At 40.4% G+C, this 25695-nt stretch overlaps 1 protein-coding gene across 1 annotated transcript in view; it reads left to right on the top strand.

Moving 5' to 3' along the window:
* Window positions 1-25695, top strand: part of Ctnna3 (catenin alpha 3) — a 1484299-nt gene that overhangs the window by 305733 nt on the left and 1152871 nt on the right. The window contains exon 6 of the mRNA XM_052164514.1: window positions 2798-3001. Coding sequence (XP_052020474.1) covers window positions 2798-3001 — 204 coding nt within the window. The remainder of the gene's footprint in view (window positions 1-2797; window positions 3002-25695) is intronic.

The raw sequence follows: 25695 nt of genomic DNA, 5'->3' as shown, positions 1-25695 counted from the left end.
TCAGAGGCTGTGCTGGCTAGTTTCATGTCAACTTGACAGAAGCTAGAGTCACCTGAAAGGATGGGACCTCAACTGAAAAAAAAATATCTCCACGTGATCTGGTTATACGTCATTTATAAAGTTAGTGATTGACAGGGGGGGTGGGAGCCCGCGGTGGGTGGAGCCATCCCTGGGCTGGTGGACTCGGGTTCTATAGGCGAGCAGGCTGAACAAGCCATGAGGAGCAAGCCAGTGAGCATCTGCCTTGTGCTCTCATTTATTTTGTCCAAGTAAATGGAGCCATAGAATGGCAAAGTTAAGGGAGCAGAACCAGGAAGGAGGGTTCCTGAGTGCCGTAAGTCAGGTAATGCCATATCGAACCCGAGTTCTGGTTTACATTGCATTCTACAGTGGGCAGGTTCCAGGGCTCTGTGCGTTAGCATGGCTCCCAGTCATTCTGAAACGAGTGACTCTTTTAAATGTGACTCTCTAAACACAACTCTTTGCTTTACCTTAACTGTATCACTAAACAGTGTGTGGGTGTGTGTGAGTGCCCTTGTGTATACAGGTGTGTTTGTGTGTGTGTGTGTATATGTGTGCACTTGAGTGAACATGTTTCAATGTGTGTGGACACTTGTGTGTGTTTGTGGGAGGCCGTGTGTGTGTGTGTGTGTGTGTGTGTGTGTGTGTGTATGTGTGTGTGTGTGTGTGTGTGTATGTGTGTGTGTGTGTGTGTGTGTGTGTGTGAGAGAGAGAGAGAGAGAGAGAGAGAGGTGGAGGTTACAAGACAACTTTGTGAACTCCACTCTGTCCTTTCAGTTTTATGAACTGAGCCCTAGATCTTTGGGCTCGTGTAGTAAACACCTTTACCCACCGAGCCATCTCACCAGTGCACCACTTCTCAAAATTGCATCCTGCCTACTTCTTACATAAAACATTTATTGTTAACATGATATAGCACCATGATCAATGTAAGATTTTGCATGTTTATTTGCATAGTGTATCAATGATGGCATGTGTACAATATTTTAGAACATTATAATCCTTTTACATATTTAAATATCCCTATTTAAATGCATACCCATGTACATATATTATTTTGTAATATTATAATGGTATCTCTGTATATCAACTCTCATTATCTGACTCTTGTACAGCTTTATGTTAAAGATTTTACAGAGAGCTTTTATGCCAACTCTTCAAAGATCAAAGATACCTTGGAGAGGCTTCTTCTCCTGATGCATTACTGAGGAGAATGCTTAGAGCAGTGTGTCCTCCAACTCTTAGAAGACATACACTGTCTTGATTTCTGTTCCCAAAGACTTATCAGGTCTTCATAAAACTGTAAAAAGAGCATGCTACTTTTGAGTAACTTGGAATTGGTGCAAGTTAGTAGTTCAATAAGAAGATGGAGTTTTCCTTTAAAAATATTTTATGTTAATAGGTGTGCATGTGCAAGCGCCTGCAATGCAGGAGCCCATAGAGTCCAGCAGAGGGCGCCAGATCCCCTGGAGCTCCGGTCCAGGTAGTGTGAGCTGCCCACTGTGGGTGCTGCCATTGGACTCTGATCCTTTCCAAGAGCCATTCATGCTGTTTTCTTAAATTGGTTATTTTGTTTGTTTATATTCCAAATGTTATCCCCCCTCCCTCCTCCTATTTCTATGAGGGTGCTCCCCCACCTGCCCACCCACTCCTGTCTCAGTAGCCTAGTGTTCCCTTATCGTGGGTCATCAAGCCTCCACTGGACCAAGGGGCTTCCTTCCCAGTGATACCAGATAAAGCCATCCTCTGCTACATATCCAGCTGGAGCCATGGGTCCCTGCTGTGTACTCTTTGGTTGGTGGTTTAGTCCCTGGGAGCTTTGGGGGGCTTATCTGGCTGGTTGATATTGCTGTTCTTCCTATGGGTTTGTAAACCCCTTCAGCTCCCATAGTCCTTACCCTAACTTCCTCATTGGGGTCCCCGTACTCAGTCCAATGTTTGGCTCTGCACATTCACATCTGTATTGGTCAGGATCTGGCAGAGCCTCTCAGAGGACAGCTATACCGGGCTCCTGTCAGCAAGCACTGCGTGGCATCGGCAATCGTGTCTGGGTCCATTCCTGCTGTTACTGATGAGGTCTCTCTTCAGCCCCGGGAGTTCTACTTTTTAAATGAATAATTAAAAGCCAGGATTTTCTCTGATATGTTAGTGGTAAAGTTAATTAGTGCCTGGGACTTAGAGGGAGGTATAATGAAAATGACATCAACTTGTGAATTATTAGACAGGGTTATGTGTCTGAACTTCAAAACTTATTTGCTCTTTGACCTTGGGTAAGAGCCTCTCAGCCTCACATAGCTCCTGGAATGTGTGGCCCATCGTACTGGCTGCCTGAATCCTCTGTGTTAAGATGAGGAGACTGTGTGTGTGTGTGTGTGTGTGTGTGTGTGTGTGAAAAATGGCCAGGCAGCTTGGAGATGCTGCTCTTGGGCTTAACATTGCCCTCCAGTCACGTGTTAGGCATTTGTATAACTCGTCTGATAGCTTTAGGGTGTAAGCAGTGGAAATTCTTTAGCTTTTCAGATGTAAGGTAGCCATGGGGAGACAAGGTACTCTGGTGAGCGGGAAGTGCAAATTTGAATCCAGGACTGTCTGACAGTAGAATCCCAGCTCCTAAATGCAAAACTTTTATCACCCAGATGAGCAATAATCGCTAGAGAGACTCCTGTGTGAACCATAGAGGCAAGAAAAGCATAACACGCCTGGATTCTAAGCGGGGAAACTTAAATAACACGAACTTCCACCGAGTCCTAACCATCCAAATGTTTTCTTCTCCCAGAACTTAATTGTCCTGAACCCACTCACAGTGACAGAGGAAGACATAAGACCATCGCTAGAGAAACGCCTAGAAGCCATCATCAGTGGGGCTGCACTGTTGGCTGACTCATCCTGCACCAGGGACCTCCACCGCGAGCGGATCATCGCTGAGTGCAACGCCATCCGCCAGGCTCTCCAGGACCTGCTGTCGGAGTACATGAGCAACGTAGGCAACTGGTTTCTTCTCCTTGCATCTTCCTGGGATGATTTTGAGTATTGGCTTGGTGTGGTTCTATGTATGAAATACAGTCATCCGAAGAGGAGTAGGTGGTTTTATGGAAACTGACTTTGAGAGTGGGTTCTGTAGTGCATTTTTTGTTGTTGTTGTTGTTGTTTTGTTTTTGTTTTTTGTTTTTCTCAAGATGAAGTGTAATTTTAGGACTTTGGAGGGTTGAAATCAGAACCGGAGAAGTATTTAAACACGGTTGGTTGACTGTAGAAGTATCTACATCTCAGTCAGAGAGTCGGGTTTTGAGGGATAAAACAAGTATTGCACATTAATTTAGGGGATCCAAGGAAGTAGAGGGGTGTGTTGGTTGGAACTGAGCTGGCGACAGGAGGGCCAATGAAAAGTTAGGGTTTCGATGGTTCAGGATATGTTAGTGATGTGGGGATCCGGAGCTGGGTTTGAAGGGTTAAAAAGCCCAGGCAGTGTGGCGAGTGCTTTGTCTTTCTCAAGATGTGACATAGTGACATATGCCTGCTGTGGGGAGACCCACTCAGAAAGTCTGGAAATGCAGAAATTGTAAATATTTGTTTTAAGGCCCATTTTCTCTGATTTGGTGTCATACATAAGTCCACTGATGAAGCATCTGTCACCTTTGCTCAGACCTGAGTGCCACTACTAAGGCAGACGAGAAGACCTCAGGATAACTTAGCTCTATGCTCATCCCTTCCTATGTATGGATTTTCTCCTTTGGCTTTAATTCCTTATAGCAAACTGTCAAGTGAAATAATTACATGGGAAATTTAAAAGAAATGACATACATTTAAAAATAACTTCAATACAGTATATATTTATTATTATTCTACATCATTTGTGGTTGGCGATGCTCTCTTTTGTTCTACTGTTCCTAAATTATAAATGAAACTGTCACAGATACATCTGTATAGGAAAAGTTACTGTATATTTAGAGTTTAGAACTGTATTTCAAGTATCCACTGGGGATTATGGAATGTACCCCTTACAGATAAAGAGACGAAAACTCCTTAAATCACGGAACTGCATAGTTATTTTAAGAATATTTTATCTACCTACTTATAAGTGGAACAATTTGATTGATACAGGTATGTTTGGGCAGTAATTAATCACAGAGCATATGACTTTTGGCTAAGAAATGGAAAGTTTGCGATTGCTTTAGGTAGAAGTGAAATGTGCTAAAATAATGAGTTTTCAAGAGCCTTGAACACATTTGATATATCTGTATTTTTAATATTTGATGATTTTACTACTGACCAGAAAGCTCTTTCCTGTCAAGAAATCAAGGCAGAGAAGCATATTTTGCTAATAAGAGGCACATGTTAGTAATGTCATGTCCTTCTTGAATATCTGAAGGTAGACTGTTACCATTTTTAGCATATGAGATTTTCTTATTAAAGATGGCCCAGGGCAGTTCATCAATCCCACGAAACCTAGAAACTGAAAAGTATTAAAAATATTATTCTCGTCTTTATAGAGAAAGTGTAGTCAAGTTATACATAAACTATGAAATCATAGACAAATTCCCTTTATCTAAAATAGAAGGTTGCACTTGTAGATATATAGTTTTACAACTTCCACATTAATCTACATAGATTAATAGAGATGGATTCATGATTTGTGGGGTTTAGAACAATATGAAAATGAAGCTGTTATTATTTAAAACAAGCAAAGAAACTTTTTTTTTTTCATAGTCACTCTGAATCAATGGAACAAGTCATTATTTTCTACTTAATACTGTTTCCAGGAAGGGCAGCTTACTATTGCAGTGAGGACACAGATCCGCTATGGTCCAGGCTCATGACCATGAACTACTCCCATGGTTGCTAAGGTCACATTCAGAAGGACTGCAGTGTCTGGTGGTAGAGATTCCGTGTTGACAGTCCATCTCCATACCTTTCCTGGCAGTGGGACAGTGTGTTATCCCAGACCTGGGTTTCCTTGTCCTACTTGCCTACACTGACTTCAAGGTAAAACTGCTAAGAATTTGAAGCCCACTAACAGAGTGTTGAATCCAAGGAGATCCCATTCTATTTTTGTTGTATGAATATGAATGTCTTTCCTATATGCTTATATTTACACACATGCATGCAGTTCTCACAGAGACCAAAAAGGGTATCGGGTCCCCTGGACCCTGAGCTATAGCCGATGGATCACGAACTGCCATGTGGGTGCTGGGAACCGAAATCAGGTTCTCTGTAGAGGCATTAACTATTCCTAACGCTGAGCCATCTGTCCAGTTTCCTTTATCAGGTTTTCCTGGACAAGACGTTTTTGTTTCTTGGAAACAAAACCTTGCTCAGTTTGTGCAACATCTTCCAGAGAGCACTGGAACTTTGAAGAATCTTTGTCTTCCTGGATGGGTCCAGTTGCCTCCTAAGATCCATCAGCGCCTTTCGTAATTGAGCTGTGGTACTGAAGACGCTGCATTGGGACATACATAGGAACGGTCCTTGGCTTTTACAAGCTCATATGGTGAGACAGGGAGGGCCCCGTCAGTTTGGCCTTGCGGTTTAGACACAAAGACTGTCACAAATTCTTCAGGTGTGATGAATGCTCATGGAGTCTGTGGGTTTCTTGTGCGAATGTGGCATCAAGGCCCGGCTTCTCATTTGGTGTCTGTTGAGTCCAGAGCAAGTTAGCAGTGGAACATGACTATTTCCGATTCAGTCCATCAGAGCACATCCGGAGTTGTGCTATCCTGAGTTGAAATAACCTTCTTTTAAAACACAGGAAGTTTGTATTATATTTGTCATTGAATTCATATATGTGTCTTATTATATTAGGAAGATATATGGGGAAAGACAGACAGACAGAGAGAGAAAGAGAGAGAGAGAGAGAGAGAGAGAGAGAGAGAGAGAGAGAGAGAGAGAGAGAGAGAGAGATGGTTTCTATTGTAGGTATAGTAAATCGCCATATACTTAATGTCTTATTGTTGTTGAGACAGGGTCTCATTATGTAACCTTGAATGAGTTGGAATTTGCTTTGTAAACCAGGCTGGCCTTGAACTCACAGAGTTCTGCCTGCTTCTGCCTTCCAAGAGCTGCGATCAAAGGTGTGCTCCATCCAGACTGGCGGAATTGATGTCTTAATCCTTCAAATTCCTTAGCCACTTTACAGGTGAAAAGCCTGGCAAAGGCCTCCCTGGGTTGACGTCACCATGTTGGAGGCTGCATTGTCTCCTGGAGTCCTGAGTGAGCATCTGTTTCCCACCTGTTTCCATCTTCTGGATGATATGTCCGTTCCTTTATTCATGGGTCCTCACTACACACCTTTACGGATAGCGATGCTACCCACTTCCAATGCTGCTTGTGACTCTGGACACACTTTGAAAGAAAAGTACCTTCTATAGTTCATGTGATCAGGTGCCAGGTTAGTCATCCATCTTAAAGGCCCTCAGCCTCAATTGCATCTCTAATGATGACTTAGAGCTGGTCTTTTGCTCCTTCCTGGTTTCTTTGTTCCACCCTTCTGCATGCCTTCCCTTCTACTTCCTCACACTAGATAAGAGAGAAAAAGGGATAGAGAGGAAAGGAAAGAGATCCCTGAATAAAACAGTTGTTGGAAAGGGGGCGATGTTATCGTGAGACTACTTCCTGTTGATTAGGGGTGTCGGGTTCTTTAGGGAAAATTTGATCTTTGTCATCAGGTGTTTTCTTCTTCTTTTCTTCATCATGCATGGCTACTTAACAAACTGCAACCACCACCAACTAATAACTGACCAATAATCTCCCAATCTCCCACCAGTAACCCATCAGCAACATACCAATAACCTACTCCTCCTCTCAGGGCCCTAGGATTTATATATCCTCTGAAAAGTCCCCACAATTCTTAATGTCACAGAATCACAGATACTATCCAAAGCTGGTAAAACATTGTCAGCTCCTGTGGACAATCTGAAGCAGCCCTATATTTTATACCTGTGATTACAATGAAATATCTTGTGATATTTCTGTGAAGCTAAAATTCCAAAATGGTTACTACAGATACGTATGAATCTGTATTTTCCTATGAAAATTAGGAAACCAACATTTCTACAGAATTCACCCCATCTATCAAGATGAGTTTTCCCTAGTCATTTGAACAATTCTGTTCTTTGTGAACCCACTGTAGGAAATAGACCTCAAATTATAAAGTCTATGCAAGCAAGTCACATGTTTGTTTTATTTAATGTTGTTTAATGACAACATGTTAATAAACATGTTGTCATGTTTGGTTTGTTAATTTAGTCAAAATTCCTCGCACCTGGAAAAAGCTTAGTTGTATTTGAATGTAAGAATAAAATGAAATTATTGCATATTGTATATGCCATGTAATGAAAGAACCTCTGACATGAAATGAATTTCAGGTACCTATGTAAGTTTATATGACTGAATGCCTGTGAGGGAAAGTCTCCTTTTGTAAATACAGGCTTCTTCCAAAAATCTATGTGAAGCCCCAGGAATATTTATGTTTTTCCATCACAGTCCTACCATTTTGATTTGCATCTGGTCATATTCCAACATAGGATTTTTATTCATTTGAAGAAACACTCCATAGAGAATCAGAAAAAAAAAAACACAGCTTCTGACTCTTAAAACTTAAGAATAGATATTTCTAAGAGATGACTGCTGGATTTCTTATACTTCCCTGATTGGCTAGGTCTGGTCCTTCGTTTTGGTAAAGAACACACGTAAGGAACTTTTCAGACTTGAACAAAACTACTATTCTTTAAGAAAAGAAAGGATTCTGGGGCATCAGTTACCTTCATATGGTGGTTCTCTTATAACTAATGAAAATAGGTTTTGAAGATGACTAACTATCATGTTTACATTTTAAAGTATCAGCAAACATAGGTATCTTTGAGGGAGTATGTTCAAATCATAGTGTATTGAATATTGAATGTTGGCTATATCACTTTAGGTAGTATATGTGACTTGGTGACGTCAGCACCCAGGAGATTCTTAACTAGGGAAATTTTAGAGTACCAAGTAGCAGATAATAAGTTAGACCTGAGATTTATCTAAGGAGTAATTTATGTCTCTAAACATCTCAGCTTCTCCCTGTTTCTTTTTGTTGTTGTCTAACGAAAGAGCACCCATTTGATTCCTGCTCATTGCTTACTGAGTAAATAATCAAATGGACTGGCTTTTGATACTCAGAAATCAACTTCATTTGTATGAATCTAATATATTACTCATGTCAGGAAGCACCGATATGTCAGAAAAGCCCACAAAAAGATGCTCCAAGATCCCCTCACATATAGGACCAACGCCCCTTTCTTGAAACCTCCATTTTGGAAATCGCCGCCTTGGCTCATTTATTCTAATAAAATAGTTAGGCGTATCCGAGAGAAACTACCACTATTACAAAAGACATGTCCGGATTAAACGTTTTTCTAAATGTGGAGTTGGGGAAATGGCTCAGTTGGTGAAATGCTAGTAACACAAACAAGTAGACCTGAGTGGGATCCCTTGGGACTCACATCACAAAGCTGGGAGTTGTAGCATTGTGTGCGCAGTCTCAGCGCTGCAGCGGTGGCAACAGGCCATTGCTGGCCAGAGTTAAGCTGAATTGGCATGATTCCTGTTCAGTGTGAGAGACCCTGCCTCAAAATAAACAGTATAGATGGCTCCTGAGGAAGGATCCTTGAGATGCACATTTCCACACACATAGACAGCACTCCCACCACTTGTGCATGCAAACATATACAAAAGAAAGCACTTTCTCCCTCGTTTTTTCCACTGCAGACTGCATAATAGAATTGCTGTCAGTTCAGGTTTATTGTACTTGATTCTTTGTATTCTCTCCTAAATTTTCCCATCATGCCCTGGGGTTCGAATGACTGCTTATGTTGGGAGCACTGTATTTTTTCCCCCCAATTTCTATATATCTGGCTTTTACAAGCTTAAGTAACTTAAGAAGAAGAATAAATGGTCCCTACAGGATTAGATTATGTTAAAAGTCAGAGCTGGCAAACTCAGATGAGCGCATGTGGTCAGAGCCCAGGAAACTATAAAGGAACTGTCCAAATGATACGGCTGCTTCAGATGTTGAAACTGAAATGTAGGGATGGGGTATTGAGAGAAATTCTATATAATTTGAATACTGGGGATCTCTTTTTAAGTGGGGAACTTTGTTTCATATTCCCTGTTTTTTTTCCCCAATACAAGGACTAGGCTTTTCCCAGGTACTTGAGAGTTTGAATGGACTGGTGTGGGGCTCGGTATCATTCTACCCAAAGCACTCCAGTTATTTGGATGACTTGACCGAGTCTTTCTGGACGAGCCATGTTTGGGGTCATTGGTATCTGTTAGGGAATGTTCACTTTGGGATATATACTGGGGAAAAAAGAAGTCTAGTGTCTTCTCCTGAGAGAACAGGTGATTCCCATAACTCTTTTTGCATCTATCTAATGTTCTAATCCCATTTAAAAACCATTTAAAAACATAATTACTGAATTAAATGGAACATGGTGATGTCTGTAGAACTGAAATAACCAAGAAGCAGGGGAGGGAGCCTTAAGTGGCGAGATAAGGACTCCTTCCAAAGCCCTATACTGGGAATGTTCTAGAAGGTTGCATACTCTAATCCTGTTTGCATGAAAGCCCAGAACCTTTTCTCTGTTTGTATGGAAAAAGAGCTAGATTGGATGGTAGAAATGACAGAAGTGATGACTGAAGAATCTTTTTATGATGATTCTGCCTTTGACAAAGTTCAAGGGTAATGTAGTTGCAAGCCAGCATCTGACAGGAACATTGTCAAGTAGCATAGGTGCAGACTGAAAGGCTAACATGGGTCAGGCTTATTCAGAAATCCCCTCAGGAGATTCTGTGATGCAGAGGAGACTGGTAACAAAGCCAAACACAATGGACTCTTAATCATGTTAGGATTCTGGAGCTGGGAGTCCTTCAAGATTGCCTAAACTAAGATAAGACAACGAGTCCGCTTTTCTGTAGCCATTGGCTACTGGCTGTTGGGTCACTCCTGAGGACATGTGGCCTTGGAAGAGCTTGCAACTGAGGATAGACCCTAGTGGTACAGAGACGCCTGTCATCAGCTGCTGGGAATTCCAGGTGTAAGAAGAAATCCGGAAGAAAGATATCTAGGGAAACACCCGCCCCCCCTTCAGCTAACAGCCAGAGTGAAACTGTCCTTTTTGCTCTAGTCTGTACAAGGGGGCAGTACCCTGCCTTAGAAACTAGGTACTTGGTCTCTGAGAGTATTTAATTTATTATTGGAAATTCTGGAATAAACATATTTTGCCATCCAAACTGAGGTACTTCTGAGAGAGGAAATAGTCACTAAAGTAATTAACAGGCTTAATTGTACAGGAGGTCTGAGTCAGGGTGAGCAAAAGCAGACTGTATTATATGGACGCCTGGAAATTATGTGACTCTCTATGCATTATAAATGTAGTGGTACATATGGGGGGTGTTGAGAGACCTTCAACATACTTCTTTTTTCTTTCGACAGATTCTGCATTGGTCACAAAAGATAATTAAAATGTATTTCAGTTTAAAGTTTTATGGGTGGTGGTGTAACTTCCAATCACATGGATTCTTGTACAGTGTCCTATGGAAATGGTGATTTCAGGATTTGAAAAATTGGGATTTTGGTTGTCAAGGGATCAGCCCAAGCAATAAGTCAAAAGAGCATTATGAAAACCTGCAGTTGGGACGTATTGAAAAAACAAAAACAAACAAACAAACAAACAGAAGCTGTAGCAGTGAAACGGAAAGTTCTGAGTACCACATCACCCGGAGGGGAGCGACCCACTCCAGAGTAAGAGGGGCATAGACTTCACAGAGGAGAGCATGCTTCTGCTGGTTTCAAAGGGCAACTAGGAGCCTGGCATACAGCTGATGTACAATATATCAGCCTTTGCAAAGGGCACAATCGAGGGCAGAAATCACAGTGCTTGTTGTACGGATATGGACAATTTAGTTAGGTGAGAAAGAAGAGAAAGCCAGATCTGAGGTCAAGCACTGGCCACTAAATGGCAAACATCATCCCCCTGATATCTGACTAAACATGATTACTTGCTTTTAAAAGAAGTCAAGGTTCAATTTAGGTCTATTTCTCCTTAGTAGTGACTCATATTTAGAGTTGACTCAGTCCTAGAATGCTCCTTTTCAGAATATAAAACTGCTGGGCTATAGGACCCAAGATATACAGTGAATCCACCGCCAAGGGAGATAGTCTTTTTTCTTTTCTGGGAGAAAGGCCCGTGTGTGCTGCTGGGACTGGTATGCTCGCACTTTCTTGCATATTTAGTCTAGCTAAGCCTTCTCTCACCCCAGCCTCAGCCAGACCTCCACTGCTGCTGTACAGAAAGCTGGAGTTTGAAATCCCAAATGACCCCAGTTCTCAGAACCACGAGAGACAATCAAATAGTTCTTGATCCCAGCCATTAGGTTTTAAGATAGCCTCTCACACAGCAGAAGATCACCAGACCTCTACAGAGCCTGGTGTGTAATGGCTTGACTTTGTGACATACATAGAAGATGGGGACCATCTTAAATCAAGCGTATGGCACAACCTAGAATGTATGGAGGAGACATTATTATCACAGAGTACAGAGCTGAGACCAGTAATCAAAAATATATATAGAAAAATGTTATTTTTACATTCTTTTCTTACTTTAATTTATTTTTTATTTACATTATATCCCAATCACAGCACCCCCCTCCTCTCCTCCCAGTCCCACCCTTACAAATCCCACCTCCTCATTAGCACTCCTCTTCACCTCAGAGAATAGGAAGCCTCACTTGGGTACCAACTCACCCTGGGACTTCTAGTCCCAGCAGGACTAAATGCTCCTCTCCCACTGAGGCCCAACCAGGCAGCCCTGGGTAGGGGAAGGGGATCTAATGGCAGGAAGTAGGGTCAGACAATTGGCCCCTGCTCCCATTGTTAGGGGACCCACGTGAAGACCAAGCTGTACATCTCCTACATATGTGTAGGGACCCTAGATCGAGCCCCTGTATGTTCTTTGGTTGGTGACCCAGTCTCTGTGAGTCCCCACGGACCCAGGTTAGTTGAGCCTGTAGGTCTTTCTATGGGGACCTTGATTCCTCCAGCTCACTAAGTTCTATCCCCTACTCTCCCACCACTCTCTCCCCAAGCTCCATCTGACGTTCGGCTCTGCATCTGTTCCCATCTGCCTGAAAATGTTTGTTTTCTAATACCTTTCCATTACCACTAATTGGTACGTCCTTGGTGAAATGCAACCTCTGTAGCCATCATTGTAACTGAGTGTGAGCCTTCTATCTAATTAGAAGGGGTCAGAGTCCAATATCACGTGTGGGTGAAGAAGAGCCTAGGTGAGTTACACTCCCGTACAGATATATTGTAGCAAGCTTGTGTGCAGGTGCATTGCTCTCTGGCAAGAGTGATGGCTGTCACTGCATTTGAAAAGCAACTTTTCTGGGTGACCCAGCGCTGATAATTCCTAAATATGTGTGACTATTGGTTACTCTCTTCAGCAGTACTGAGTCAGAGGCAGTAAGCACTGAGTGGCTGTTCTTCCTGCTGCAGGGTGGTCACAGGGAAGGGCTCATTTCTCCTTTCTTGCTGAGACGTCACCCTTGCTTCTCTGCAATGAGAAGTTGAATCTTAGTATTGCGGGAAGTTCAGGAAAAAAGGAATATACAAAGAATACACAAAGCTGGCAGAAAGTTAAGTTTGGCAACTGTTCTGCATTTCGAGAGAGAACAATTAATTCTTTTGTTTGATGCAAAATAGATGTTGTTGTTGTTACTATTAATATTATTGTTATGTGTTTTGTGAAAACAGAAACTTACCCCAATTTTGTCATTCCTCTAGGAACACTGACTGCTTGTTCTATCTACTTTCTGATTTGACACAAAACCCAGAACTTGTAAGCACTAGTAAACTAAATTTACTGGAAGACTACTTTTATTTTCAATTCTACCATTCAACTCCACTGGAAAGCTTCTCCATCTTCTCCCCATTTTATGCAATTCCAGTGTTCCAGAAATGCCTCTCAAAAACATGATATTAAAGAAAAGCTATATTAAAATTTTTTAAAAATAGTTTTAGGCTCAAAGAAAGTTGCAAAGAATGGTGCAGAGAATTTTCCACATTGGAAACATTTTGCTACCAGATTCAGATTTCAAATCTAAGAACATAACATACTGATATAAATAATAAGAGCCATGGCAAAATAAATAACCTCTTACTGCAAATCTTAGGGAGAAAGTATTTAGTTTTTCACCAAAGATATTAGCCTCTGGTTTTCTTTCTCCTCCTTCTGTAGTATCCATGTCTGGCTCTGTGGGAAGGTAATACTAGTTTCCTAACCTGGTTTGCAATGCTCAGTTTTGTTGTACGAGACTGAGTGAGGATTGGTAGCTGCTATTCTTAAAACATCAGGTAGTAGTTGCCAGTGGACATATTTGTTTCTGGGATTTTCTTTCCAGTGAGTTTTGATGGCTAAATTAGTCTCCATGCCAGGTGTAGATACATTAACAGTTTCTGTTTCCACATAATTTGGGGGAGGCTGAAAGTTTCAAGGACTTCTCAAATTCAGGATTAATAAAATCATAATCATGTTTTTTAATCCCAAATATCAATAGCCCAAGAAGAAAAATGGAAAACTCACTAATACATAGAAATCAAATAATATACTCTATGTGTTATGTATAGAAATATGCATACATATTACTATGTTCACACACACACAAACTAGAAACAGAAGAACAATTTAAAATCAAAGATTGATGAGGAAAATAGTATCAAATAAGTGAAAATAAAATACAAAATGGAAAAATAATTTGAAGAGGACAATGATAAGTCTTTTAAAGGTATACATTGATAAGCTGTTATCAATATGGGGGGGTGGGAACTTCAAATGCATAAAGTGGAAATCAGAGAACACGGTGGTTTGTACTTGCTTCTTCGAAGGCTAGTTTGTTTTCAAAGGGCCCTCTTGGCTGGAGATGAGAAACGTGAGCTCTATAAGAGTTTCAAGACAAATGAGGAAGAAGGTAGTATATATCTCAAGAAGCTCCCTTAGAACGCAAAACTTGAATTACTCTTTCCCTCCTCAGAGATCATCCTCTGCTGGGGTGGGACCATGGCAAAAAATGTTTCTTAAATACTCCTTGCAAGTCTGATGCAGCTTGCTTGGCTGTACTGGGATGTTAGCAACCTATTTGCTGTTTTCTGGACTTTTGACACAAAGAATACTTCTGAGTATCAGTTCTTGAGTTGTATCTATTAAGGCAAAAATGATCCAGGCCTTTCTGACTTTATAAATTTGTGACTGTCCCCAAGAGTCCCGTTACTTCCTTTCCAATGAGGAAATTTCCTGGACTACCATTTAATTTTCTCCTCCCCCTCCTCCTCCTCCTCCTCCTCCTCCTCTTCTCCCTCCTCCTCCTCTTCTCCCCCCTCCTCCTCTTCTCTCTTTCCCTCTTCCTCTCTCTTCTGTTCCTCTCCCTCCCCTCCTATAGTTCTGCTGATGAAAAGGTTACATAATTTCCCTTTATCTACAAATGCTTCAAGTTCCCAGTCATTACTAAGGGATACCTAGTGAGCTCCCCAAGATGCAATCATGACTGTGTAACCCTAGTTGGAAGGTATGTAGCAATCCCCAAACAAGCTTGGGTCTTTGCCTATTTCTTCAGCCATTTAAACAGAACACATTAAAAATGGAAGGAAAGTTATTGACCAAAAATATACTAAGGAGGCTAGCACAGTTCCAGAAGGGAACTCTTGGGAAACTAAGAATCTGAAATATTCAGAGTACTGGATCATGATACAGCTGTCACTTTGGGGCAACTGCATTGGTCCAGTCCCCCCCAGAATGCCAGACCTATTTTTGGGGGTCTCCATTATTTCCAAAAGAGCATGTCTCTTGGTCATTTCTACTTTCTTGATCTTGCTTCTGTATGCAGGCTAACTGGGGAGTAGGGATATTCCTACCACCGGTTCCCTGGTCTTCTGGGCTCCATTTTTCATGTCTTTCCCCTTTTTGGGGCGGACACTTTCTTATGCAGGACACTTAGCTATCCTTCATTTGTTTTTGCCTGCCTCACATGATTTTTTCTTTGGTACCTTTTGCTATAAAAGAAGTCCAGAGCCGTTTCGCTCAGAGACTGAAGGGACGCATTCTATCAAACTGGCAGGCAGGGTAAGAAGCACACTGCCTTTCTGGGTCGTCGAAAAGGATGAATGCATTTGATCCAGGATCGGAGTGGGCCAGGAATGGAAGGGAGACAGCTGCAAAAGCCTGCCCGCTGGGTTCCGCCATAGGAGATCAGGACAATATGATTACCATGGATGTCCATTTGAGGGGAAAAAAAAATCATGAGTGTTTTATTCTAGAAACCTCTAAACATCCATGGGCTTTTCCTTTTTGCTCGGTGCTGTGATTTAGCATTTGTAGTGCCAGTAACTCAAAGGCAAAGAAAGATCTTATTGGATTTGTAATCCAATGAGAAATACAGCCCTCACACATGTGCCTGGCGTAATGACTCCCGCTGTGGCGGAGCTGTGAGATGCTATCCATCTCTCCTCTGAAATATGAATTCTGCATTAGCGGAATTCACCATCCTTTAGGAGTTGATAATAGCACCTTAGGTGTGACTATTTTCTTTAAAAACCCCACTAATAATATATTTTGAGATGCGGAGCAATGGACTATAGGTTATTTACATATTTTTATGTAGCTAGTTGAAATTACATGTTATCAATTTTATTCTTCTAAATTTATTAAATATTCATAAGTTAACATAATGTCTAAGCTTAAGATAAATGCTAGTATGAATATATTTTTATATATTTATACATTCAATGTTATTTTTTTTTTAAAAAAATCAAGCTTCTTTATCAAGAATCGTAAGAGTAGCTGCTATTTGACAAAACTGGTATTTGTAACAAATTTTACCTTTCTCCAAGAACCATTAACAAGTATAATTTATCACATAGGCTTTGAATACTTTCATATTGCATGTTTCTTCCTATTTCTGGCAGACAATAATAAAATCTAAGATTTAAATATTGCCTAAACAGTTTCTAAGCAGGAATATTTTGAAAGCGAGAAAGCACACCATACTTTGAAGGCATAAAAAATTTCATCTTTTGTAGTGATTTGATTTGTTCAATAAGAAAAAAATGATATTTTGGTAGCAAATAGAAGATAAAGGCTATTTTACCCTATAATTTAAGACCAGAAATAAGATAAAATCCAGATATACTCTGAGTTCATATAACCCTAGTGTTCTGAACTTGGTAAAGTGAGGACAGAGAGATCATGGCTGCCCTGAACAATAGTGACTTTCTCTACACGTAGGAAAAATTTCCTTCTCCCTTCCTTCCTTTTCCTTCCTTTGTGACATACAGTTTCCCAGTTTAAATAAAAGAATATTAAAATACTTGGCCAGCGTCTTATGATGATGGTACAGCGTACTTCACGTGAGACTGTTTTCAGTGCATGTGCATGCTGTACACCCCTCAGATCAGAATAGACGCGTTATCCTCTCAGTGATTGTTTATTGGTGGCGAGAGCCTGTACCCTCCGTCCTTCTTCCTCTTCTGCATTCTACACATAGCTACCTACCTCAGTCTTCCTATTCTGCAGTATCTCGTTAGAGCGTCTCTTGCATATCTGACTTAATTCCTATCGATCAGCTTTCCCTGTTCTTCCTCTTACTCTACCATTTTCTGCCCAACACTTATTTTTTTCTTCAATTTCTATGAGATTACCTTTTTCTGTCTCAACTGTGAGGTCATGAGGGATTTGTCTTTATATGCCTGGTTTATTTTATGTAATGTAATCACCTTTGGCTTCATCCATGTCATGAACAACAGGGTTTCATTTTATTTTCAATTCTATAGCTAAAAAATAAAACTCAATTTGATATATGTACCAATTTGATATGTAAAACCAATTATATATATAATCATATATATATGATATATGTACCAGTTTTCTTTATCCTCTGTAGGTTTTGACCTTAGGCTACCAGTACCACCAGTACTTAGGTGATGAGCACTACTGCAGATGCGGGAATAGACGGGTCATTCATGGCTTTGTTTATTGTTGATATATACCATTTATCTCATGGTGGTTCTTTTAAAAATGTTTATATGAGTTCCAATAATGTTTTCCATAATGATTGGAATACTTTTGAATATTTTCCCCAGAAACCACTCTATTGCCAGGAATACTGTAAAGTTTGCTTTTTTAAAAATCCTCAAAAATGATTTTTGCTTTCTTCTTTAACTTTCATCTGTAAAGCTATAAAGGAATTATTACATGAAATTCTCCATTATAGCCTAAAGGCAAACCCATATATAGACACTCAAGGATATTTATTTATTTATTTATTTAGGTAAAAAATGCTAAGAACATACACTGGGGAACTTGGCATCTTCAATAAATGAATATCCTTATTCAGAAAAATGAATCTAGACCCTGACTATTGTCAGTTACTAAAAGAAACTCAAAGTAGATTGAAATTAAGACCTGAAACCATGAGACAACTAGAAGTACCTAGTGGAGAGGCCTCTGGGCACTGGTATCTGTCAGCACCATTTTGGATGAGACTCCCACAGCACAAGAAACAAAGCAAAGACATGTAAGGTTTTTGTATTGCAAAGCTACACACCTATGTTGGGAGAAAAGACTTTCAAACTACATATCTGATAAGACGTCCAGAATGTATAAGAACCTGGAAAAGTCAACAGCTTTACTCAACAGTTTTACAGATAGCCAGCCAAAAGGTATGTGAAAAAAATTCAACATGGAAATCAGCCACTGAAATGCAAATCAAAACCCCAGTGACACATCACCTCATTACAGCAAGAATATCTACTAAGCTTAAAGTCAGGTATTGGTGTAATGTGAAGAATATAAATTGTTCTTACACATTGCTGGCAAAAATATTAGTCCAACCATTATGGAATATTCATCAGGAAAATATACAATCAGAAAAGTATTCCACCAGCTACTGAAGAAAAAAATCTAAAAATATATACATAGGACATGGAGGGTGTATAGGTAGACATTCGTGTCTTTAAATTTTAAATGCCAGTCATGTAGAGTGGAAACACAGAGTCCCAATAAATATTTCCCTGTTCTTTTCTTCATATCAAATTTCAAAGCAAACATGACAACTGTGCTGACTCTGATGTGTTGTGGTCTCTTCATCATCTCTGTAATTCTAATTTTGCAATAGAGGAGTCTACTGAGAGTCTCATGCAGTGTCTGCTTTTAGCTTGGCACTAATAAAAATCATGTTTGATATCATGCGGCATTGTTTGAAAACGATATTGGTATGGCTACTAAGAATGTATAATGACCTGAGTTCTGGCTCAGGACATTATGTTGGTGTAATAGTCAGATTCATTCTCCCTTGGAAAAACTGATCTTCATGGAACTCAGTCATATTAAAGAGAAGGTGAATATTTTGTTCCTCAATTAAATTATTTACTCAATATTCAACTAACCAGTATAAAGTTGGATTCTGGTTAAAGTGCCCATTTTTGTACTCATCAACCCATTAATTTTTGTTCATTTAAAAGTTTTATTTTTATTTGTTATGTTTGTGAGAATACATGCCACCTGTGTGAAGGTGCCTATGCAGTCCAGAAGAGGGCGCCAGAGCCATGGGTCCTGGAGTTACAGATGTGTGTGAGCTGTAAGACACAGCCTGAGCCATCTCTTCAGCCCTGATATCTGCTCCCTTTTTGCATGCAATCAATGTCTTTGATACATTCAAGTTAGTATATTTCAGACAGGTTAAATATAGACAGTCAAGAAACATTTAAACTTTACAAGTCAAAATTCTGTAGAATTCCCAAGTGTGCATTTAACTTGCTGAAAAGAAAGGTGATCTGTTCTTCAGTTTACTTACTAAAATAAATTTTAACATTATATAACATCAAACACTAGACATATATTAGCCATCTGCAGTATAGACCTTAAATAAATTGATCTTTTGTAACTTTTTAAAATTCAGTAGTTTTTGATAGGTATTTTAGTTAATTTCACTCCGTGAAGAGGTTTTGCATAAATGTGCTTTGAAATCCTCTGATATGTAAAAATTTGAATGCTAGTTATTTAGTAAAATTTCCAAATAAAAGTGCCTTATTTTTTGGTATTTACCAATATCCAAACTCAGAATGAAAATGATCAAAATTTCAGGGTCTTATGATAGCATTGTCATGAAAAACGATGTTCGATATGGGCAGGCTGCATTTTCTTTGACTATCAAAAATGCATTTTATGCACGCAGTTTCTTCGTTTTATATACAAACTCCAGCATTTGCTCAGTGATACTGGACAGGCTATGTGTTTGTGCGGAACAGTTAAATGTGTGCTTTCGTGGTCCTTAGTTTTGAAGTTTCATATCATCTTTGCTCAAAGTTTATGGTTGAGAGAGGTGGGAGTATGCATTTTTCAAGCTGTGATTAATTCCATTACCTTGCAGGACAATTGATGGCTCATGAAAGACACATCAATGTGGGAGATGCTCACGCATCGCATCATGATCCGCCTACCAGGAAACGGGGTGGGAGGTGGAGGAGGGGGGACTGTGCCTAGGTGTGGTCGTTGACATTGAGAAGCACATCGCCCTAGGACCAGCCTAAGTATTGTTAGCAGCAGCCAACCAGGAAGACTCAATTAGGATTTTGAATTAGGCATTCAGATAATTTACCCTTAAGAGAAGCTTGATACAAGAATGCGAACCATGGGAAATCTAGCTTAAAGGTAGAAACCATTAATCACAAAACTAGTTTTCACAGCTGGGCATCCTACTATAGGCTCATTCTATTCCTTATCTTTATTTATCTGAAGACTCTTTATTTTGGCTAATTATTGGAACACTTTGTTCTCTCTGAAGAAGGTTCCTGCCCACCACCACATTAGCCGACATGTCCAAGGAGGCTGCAGGAGGTCAGATGCAGAAACATCTGTCAACAGATGTGTCTTACCTAATATGTCCATCTCTTTACCCTATTTTGGATACTGAAGATTCTCTTCTGAAGAACGAAAATGAGGACAAGCCTGTCATTCTGGCAAGCCAAGATTGATATCTGGGGAAGGAAGGTGACTTCATCAGAACCCTGTGACCTTAAACAGAGGCACTTGTGTTTCCTTTTGCCCCGGTTTGAATGAAGTCCTGAATGGCCACATCGCTCTAGTGTATGCAATGCTGGAGGCAGACGGACAGTGTTTGCCTTGCTGCCCTGGCTTCTGCACAGCAGAAAGGTGCTTAGTGAGCCCAGGCAGGATCTCAGGGAGGCAGGGGCTGTTCAGGAAACACACTTCCTCTTTCAAAAGCTGCTTCTGAATGGAATGAGACTGTCACTTCGTAAGTTCTGGAAAGAGTTCCTGTGGTGGCAATGTGTAGGCATGCCCCAAAGTCTTCTGTACTTCAGTGGGACATCTCAGATTTGCTAATGAAGCTCTCTCTGTCTGTGATGTCCCCAGGGGAAACTACCCTGCCGAGTTATGTGACCTCTTCCTAGTCTTTTGTCTGTTCACGTCTGAAATTTTATATTGAACTGTAGTTCTACTTACGTGGTACTTAAGATTTTTGCATATTCCTATGAAAACTTCATCCTGGTATTTGACAATAGAATAGAACAAAACTGAATAACCTTAGATTTACCCAAAGTATTAATTGGGCAACTAGAAGTTAGTGTCTCTTCTGATTGGGCTGGAGACTGGGGTGTATGCTACAGTATCTAGTCCTCTTTACAAATATTTTATTTAAAACATTTATTTATTGTCGGTGGGGAAGAGCATGTGTGTATCACAGGATACATATGGAAGTCAGGACATCTTGTTAGAAATGATTTTTCTCCTACCATATACTTCCTGGGAACTAAACTCAAATCCTTAGACTTGGTGCCAAGAGACTTTACCTGGTGAGCCATCTCCCTGGCCCTCTAGTTTTGTTGAATCAATATTTTTTTCATTGATTCTTTTTTTAAATTAGATATTTTCTTTCTTTCTTTACATTTCAAATGTTATCCCCTTTCCTCATTTCCCTTCTGAAACCCTCCTATTCCCTCCTCCCTCCCCTTGATCACCAACCCAATCCTATGTTCTGGCATTCCCCTACACTGGGGCATCGAGCCTACACAGGACCAAGGGCCTCACCTCCCATGGATGTCCAACAAAGTCCATCCTCTGCTACATATGTGGCTAGAGCCATGGGTCCCGACATGTGTACTCTTTGGTTGGTGGTTTAATCCCTGGGAGCTCTGGGCGGTCCTGTTGGTTAATATTGTTGTTCTTCCTATGCAGCTGCAAACACCTTCAGCTCCTTGGTTCCTTTCTCTAGCTCTTCCATTATGGACCTGGTGCTCAGTCCAATAGTTTGATGAGAGCATCCATCCACCTCTGTATTTGTCAGGCGCTGGCAGAGCTGCTCAGGAGAGAGCTATATCAGGCTCCTGTCAATAAGCACTTGTTGATATCCACAATAGTGTCTGTATTTGGTAACTGTATATGGGATGGACCCCCAGTTGGGGCAGTCTCTGGATGGCCTTTTCTTCAGTCTCTGTTTCACACTTTGCCTCTGTATCTCCTCCCATGGGCATTTTGTTCCCCCTTCTGAGAAGGACCAAAGTATCCACACTTTGGTCTTCCTTTTTCTTGAGCTTCATGTGGTCTATGAATTGTATCTTAGGTATTCTGAGCTTCTGGGCTAATATCCACTTATCAGTGAGTGCATACCATGTGTGTTCTTTTGTAATGGCTTATCTCACTCAGGATGATATTTTCTAGTTCCATCCATTTGTCTAAGAATTTCATGAATTCACTGATTTTAATAGCTAAGTAGTACTCCATTGTATACCACATTTTCTGTATCCATTCCTCTGTTGAGGGACATCTGGGATCTCTCTAGCTTCTGGCTATTATAAATAAGGCTTCTATGAACATAATGGAGCATGTGTCCTTGTTATGTGTTGGAGAATCCTCTGGGTATATGCCCATGTGTGGTATAGCTGGGTCCTCAGGAAGAGCCTCAAGCACATGGACACAAGGGAAAATTTCCTGAACAGAACATCAGTAGCATATGCTCTAAGATCAAGAATTGACAAATGGTACCTCATAAAATTGCAAAACTTCTGTAAGGCAAAGGACACTGTCAATAGGACAAAACGGCATCCAAAAGATTGTGAAACTATCTTTACCAACCCCATATCTGATAGAAGGCTAATATCCAATATATACAAAGAACTCAAGAAGTTAGACTCCAAAGAACCAAATAACCCTATTAAAAATGGGGTACAGAACTAAACAAAGAACCTCAACTGAGGAAACTCGAATGGCTGAGAAGCACCTAAAGAAATGTTCAACATCCTTAGTCATCAGGGAAATGTAAATCAAAACAACCCTGAGACTCCACCTCACATCAGTCAGAAGTGCTAAGATAAAAAACTCAGTTGATAGATGTTGGTGAGGATGTAGAGAAAGAGGAAGATTCCTCAATTGCCAGTGGGATTGCAAGCTGGTACAGCCACTCTGGAAATCAGTATGGCGGTTCCTCAGAATCAATATTTTTCAAGGAGAATAGTTTAGTTGTGCCCTTCTTATTTTACTCTCTTCTTACAGATTTAGTTTAAAAATCAAGTATCTGCTGGTCATCTTCCACAGTGGCAAGAGCTAGGATAGAATGATCTTTAACCTCACACCTAGAAGTTAAGCACAGAAACGCACCTTACCTCATCCTTTGGCAAAGCCAAACTTAGAATCGACCATCTTGCACCTGAGCTCTGTGCTACCATTGCCATCACTTCTTTTTTTTAAATATTTTTATTTTCTATATTCTTTGTTTACATTCCAAATGATTTCCCCTTTCCCGGATCCCCCCTCCCCATATGTCCCATAAACCTTCTTCTCTCCATCCATTCTCCAATCATCTCCCACTTTTTTCTCTGTCCTTATATTCCCCTCCAATGCTAGATCAATCCTTTCCAGGATCAGGACCCTCTCCATACTTCTTCATGGGAGTCATTTGTTATGCAATTTGTGCCTTGGGTATTCAGGGCTTCTGGGCTAATTAATATTCACTTATCAGAGATTGCATTCCATGTGTATTCTTTTGTGACTGGGTTACCTCACTTAGGATGATATTTTCCAGATCAAACCATTTGCCTAAAAATTTTGTAAATTCATTGTTTCTAATTGCTGAGTAGTATTCCATTGTGTAAATATACCACATTTTCTGTATCCGTACCTCCTTTGAGGGGCATCTGGGTTCTTTCCAGCTTCTGGCTATTATAAATAAGGCTGCTATGAACATAATGGAGCATGTGTCTTTATTGCATGCCGGGGAATCCTTTGGGTATATGCCCAGGTAGCAAAAGGCAAACGCAGGAACATCACTAACAGAAATCAAGGCAATATGGCAACATCTGAACCCAATTCCCCTTTAACAGCATGTCCTAGAATACCCCATCACACCAGTAAAACAAGATTTGGATTTAAAATCACTGGTCATGATGCTGGTACAGGAACACATGAAGGACATACTTAAAGAAATTCAGGAGAAAATGGATCAAAAGTTAGAAGCCCTTGCAAGGGAAACACAAAAATCATTGAAAGAAATTCAGGAGAATACAAAAGCCATCACTTCTAAGGATGGCTTTTAGTTTCTTTGAGCTGAAAACCATCTTCGGGGGTGATGCAATCATCTGTGGGGAGGCGGGTTTTTGGGATCTTCTACATTTCCCTGGCCACCTTGAAGTAATATGTGGAATTCAAAAGAATCACGTGCCGTTCCAGCATTGTAGGGGAGCACCAGGACAGAGAAGTAGGAGGGGGTTGATAGGAGAATGGGCGGAGGGAAGAGCACTTAGGGAACTTACGGGGAGGGGGGAACTGGGAAAGGGGAAATCATTTGGAATGCAAACAAAGAATATAGAAAATAAAAAATTATAATAAAAAAAGAATTATGTGTCCATATTACACACTGTATTTCAACTGCTAAATAATCACCTTTGGGACAAGAAAACACAAACACCAGCAAAGCACCCTATGATTCTCATATCACGGCAGATTCATCGATCATAAATATCCTTAAACCCTGCAGAAAAAGCTTCCTTAACAATGTGTCTTCCAGCTGGGCAGTGGTGGTGCACGCCTGTAATCCCAGCACTCTGGGAGGCAGAGGCAGGCAGATTTCTGAGTTCGAGGCCAGCCTGGTCTATCTACAGAGTGAGTTCCAGGACAGCCAGGGCTACACAGAGAAACCCTGTCTCAAAAAAACCAAAATCAAAAAAAAAAAAAAAAAAGAAAGAAAGAAAGAAAAAAAGAAAGAAAGAAAGAAAAAGAAAACAATGTGTCTTCCTTCCTCAGTGCTCTTCTTACACAGAGTTAGATGTAGTAGACCTTTATAAATTTGACATGGTATTATACTAAATGACTTGGCTTTGAGAGGCTTTTTATTCTATTCTATCTATTCTATTCTGTTCTGTTCTGTTCTGTTCTGTTCTGTTCTGTTCTGTTCTATTCTGTTGTTTTTTAGATGGGTCCTTGCTCTGTAGCCTTGATCTTTTCATCCTCTTGCCTCAGCCTCCAGAGCAATAGAATGGTGGGCAGGCACCACCGCACCCAGTGTTCTGTCCGTTTGCTTTAATTCTTGTGCTAGCAGCACCAGCCTCTTATAGGTATGAATAAGCAGGAGAATGAGGAGGAGGAGGAGGAGGAGGAGGAGGATGAGGAGGAGGAGGAGGAGGAAGAGGCGGAGGAAGAGGAGGAAGAGGAGGAGGAAGAGGCTGTGTATGGCCTGGAACTGGAACTTTGGATGGATGTGAACTGCCTTGTGGGTGTTGGGAACCCAACTTAGGTCTACTGGAATTGCCTCAAGTGTTCTTAACTGCTAAGCCATGTCTTCAATCCCTCGATACATTCCTTAGTTTAACAAGTAATCTCAGTGACTGAATAATTTATCTTCATGAGATAATTAAGTAAAAAAAAAAAAAGCCTCAGGGTTCAAAATATGGCTACCATGATGTCTTTACAGTAGGGGATTCTGGGAACTAAGAACTGTTCTCGTCTGTTACTTTCAGTTGAAAAAAGTTCATATTTTTCTTTCCGAAGATTCATTTTCTCAAATTAGATTTTCCACATACTAATAGAAAAATTGATTCAATGATAAAACTTTTAAGGTTATCTGAGAGAAATGGAAATAAATTCAGTCTATAGGAACGGCAGAAGTAGACTTTTCTGATATCATACTGAGTCAAGAGACAATTTCAAATGTTCCATTAAGTCCTGGGCAGCAGACTTTTATGTCTTAATATTTTTTTGTGCTAATGCTTGAATTATATTCTTAAAGCTACTCTGAAAGGAAGGGACCAGAATCCCTTTTTAATCAAGCATTGTAAGCGGGCTTGTTGTTGTCTACTATTCATGATCTGGAACAGGGTCTCCCTCCATACCTTAGTCTGGCTTCAGACTTGTAGTACTCCTCAGCCTGCTGAGTGTTAGGATTATTGAATGGTGTGCATGTGAGACAGCCACCATTCTCATTAGATGTTTAAATATTTCAATAAGACTCCCCAGCAAATTCATAAAAGAGCAGAGATATGAACTACTATCTCATGAGATGTATCTTTTTGTCTGAGTGCAGTGAGGAGGTAGAAACGTAGATGGTAAATATTGTTTGGGGATCCAGAAAGTCTTCAGA

The sequence above is a fragment of the Apodemus sylvaticus genome, chromosome 19, assembly GCF_947179515.1.
Source record: "Apodemus sylvaticus chromosome 19, mApoSyl1.1, whole genome shotgun sequence".
NCBI lineage: Eukaryota > Metazoa > Chordata > Mammalia > Rodentia > Muridae > Apodemus > Apodemus sylvaticus.
This window is presented reverse-complemented; position numbering and strand designations above follow the sequence as displayed.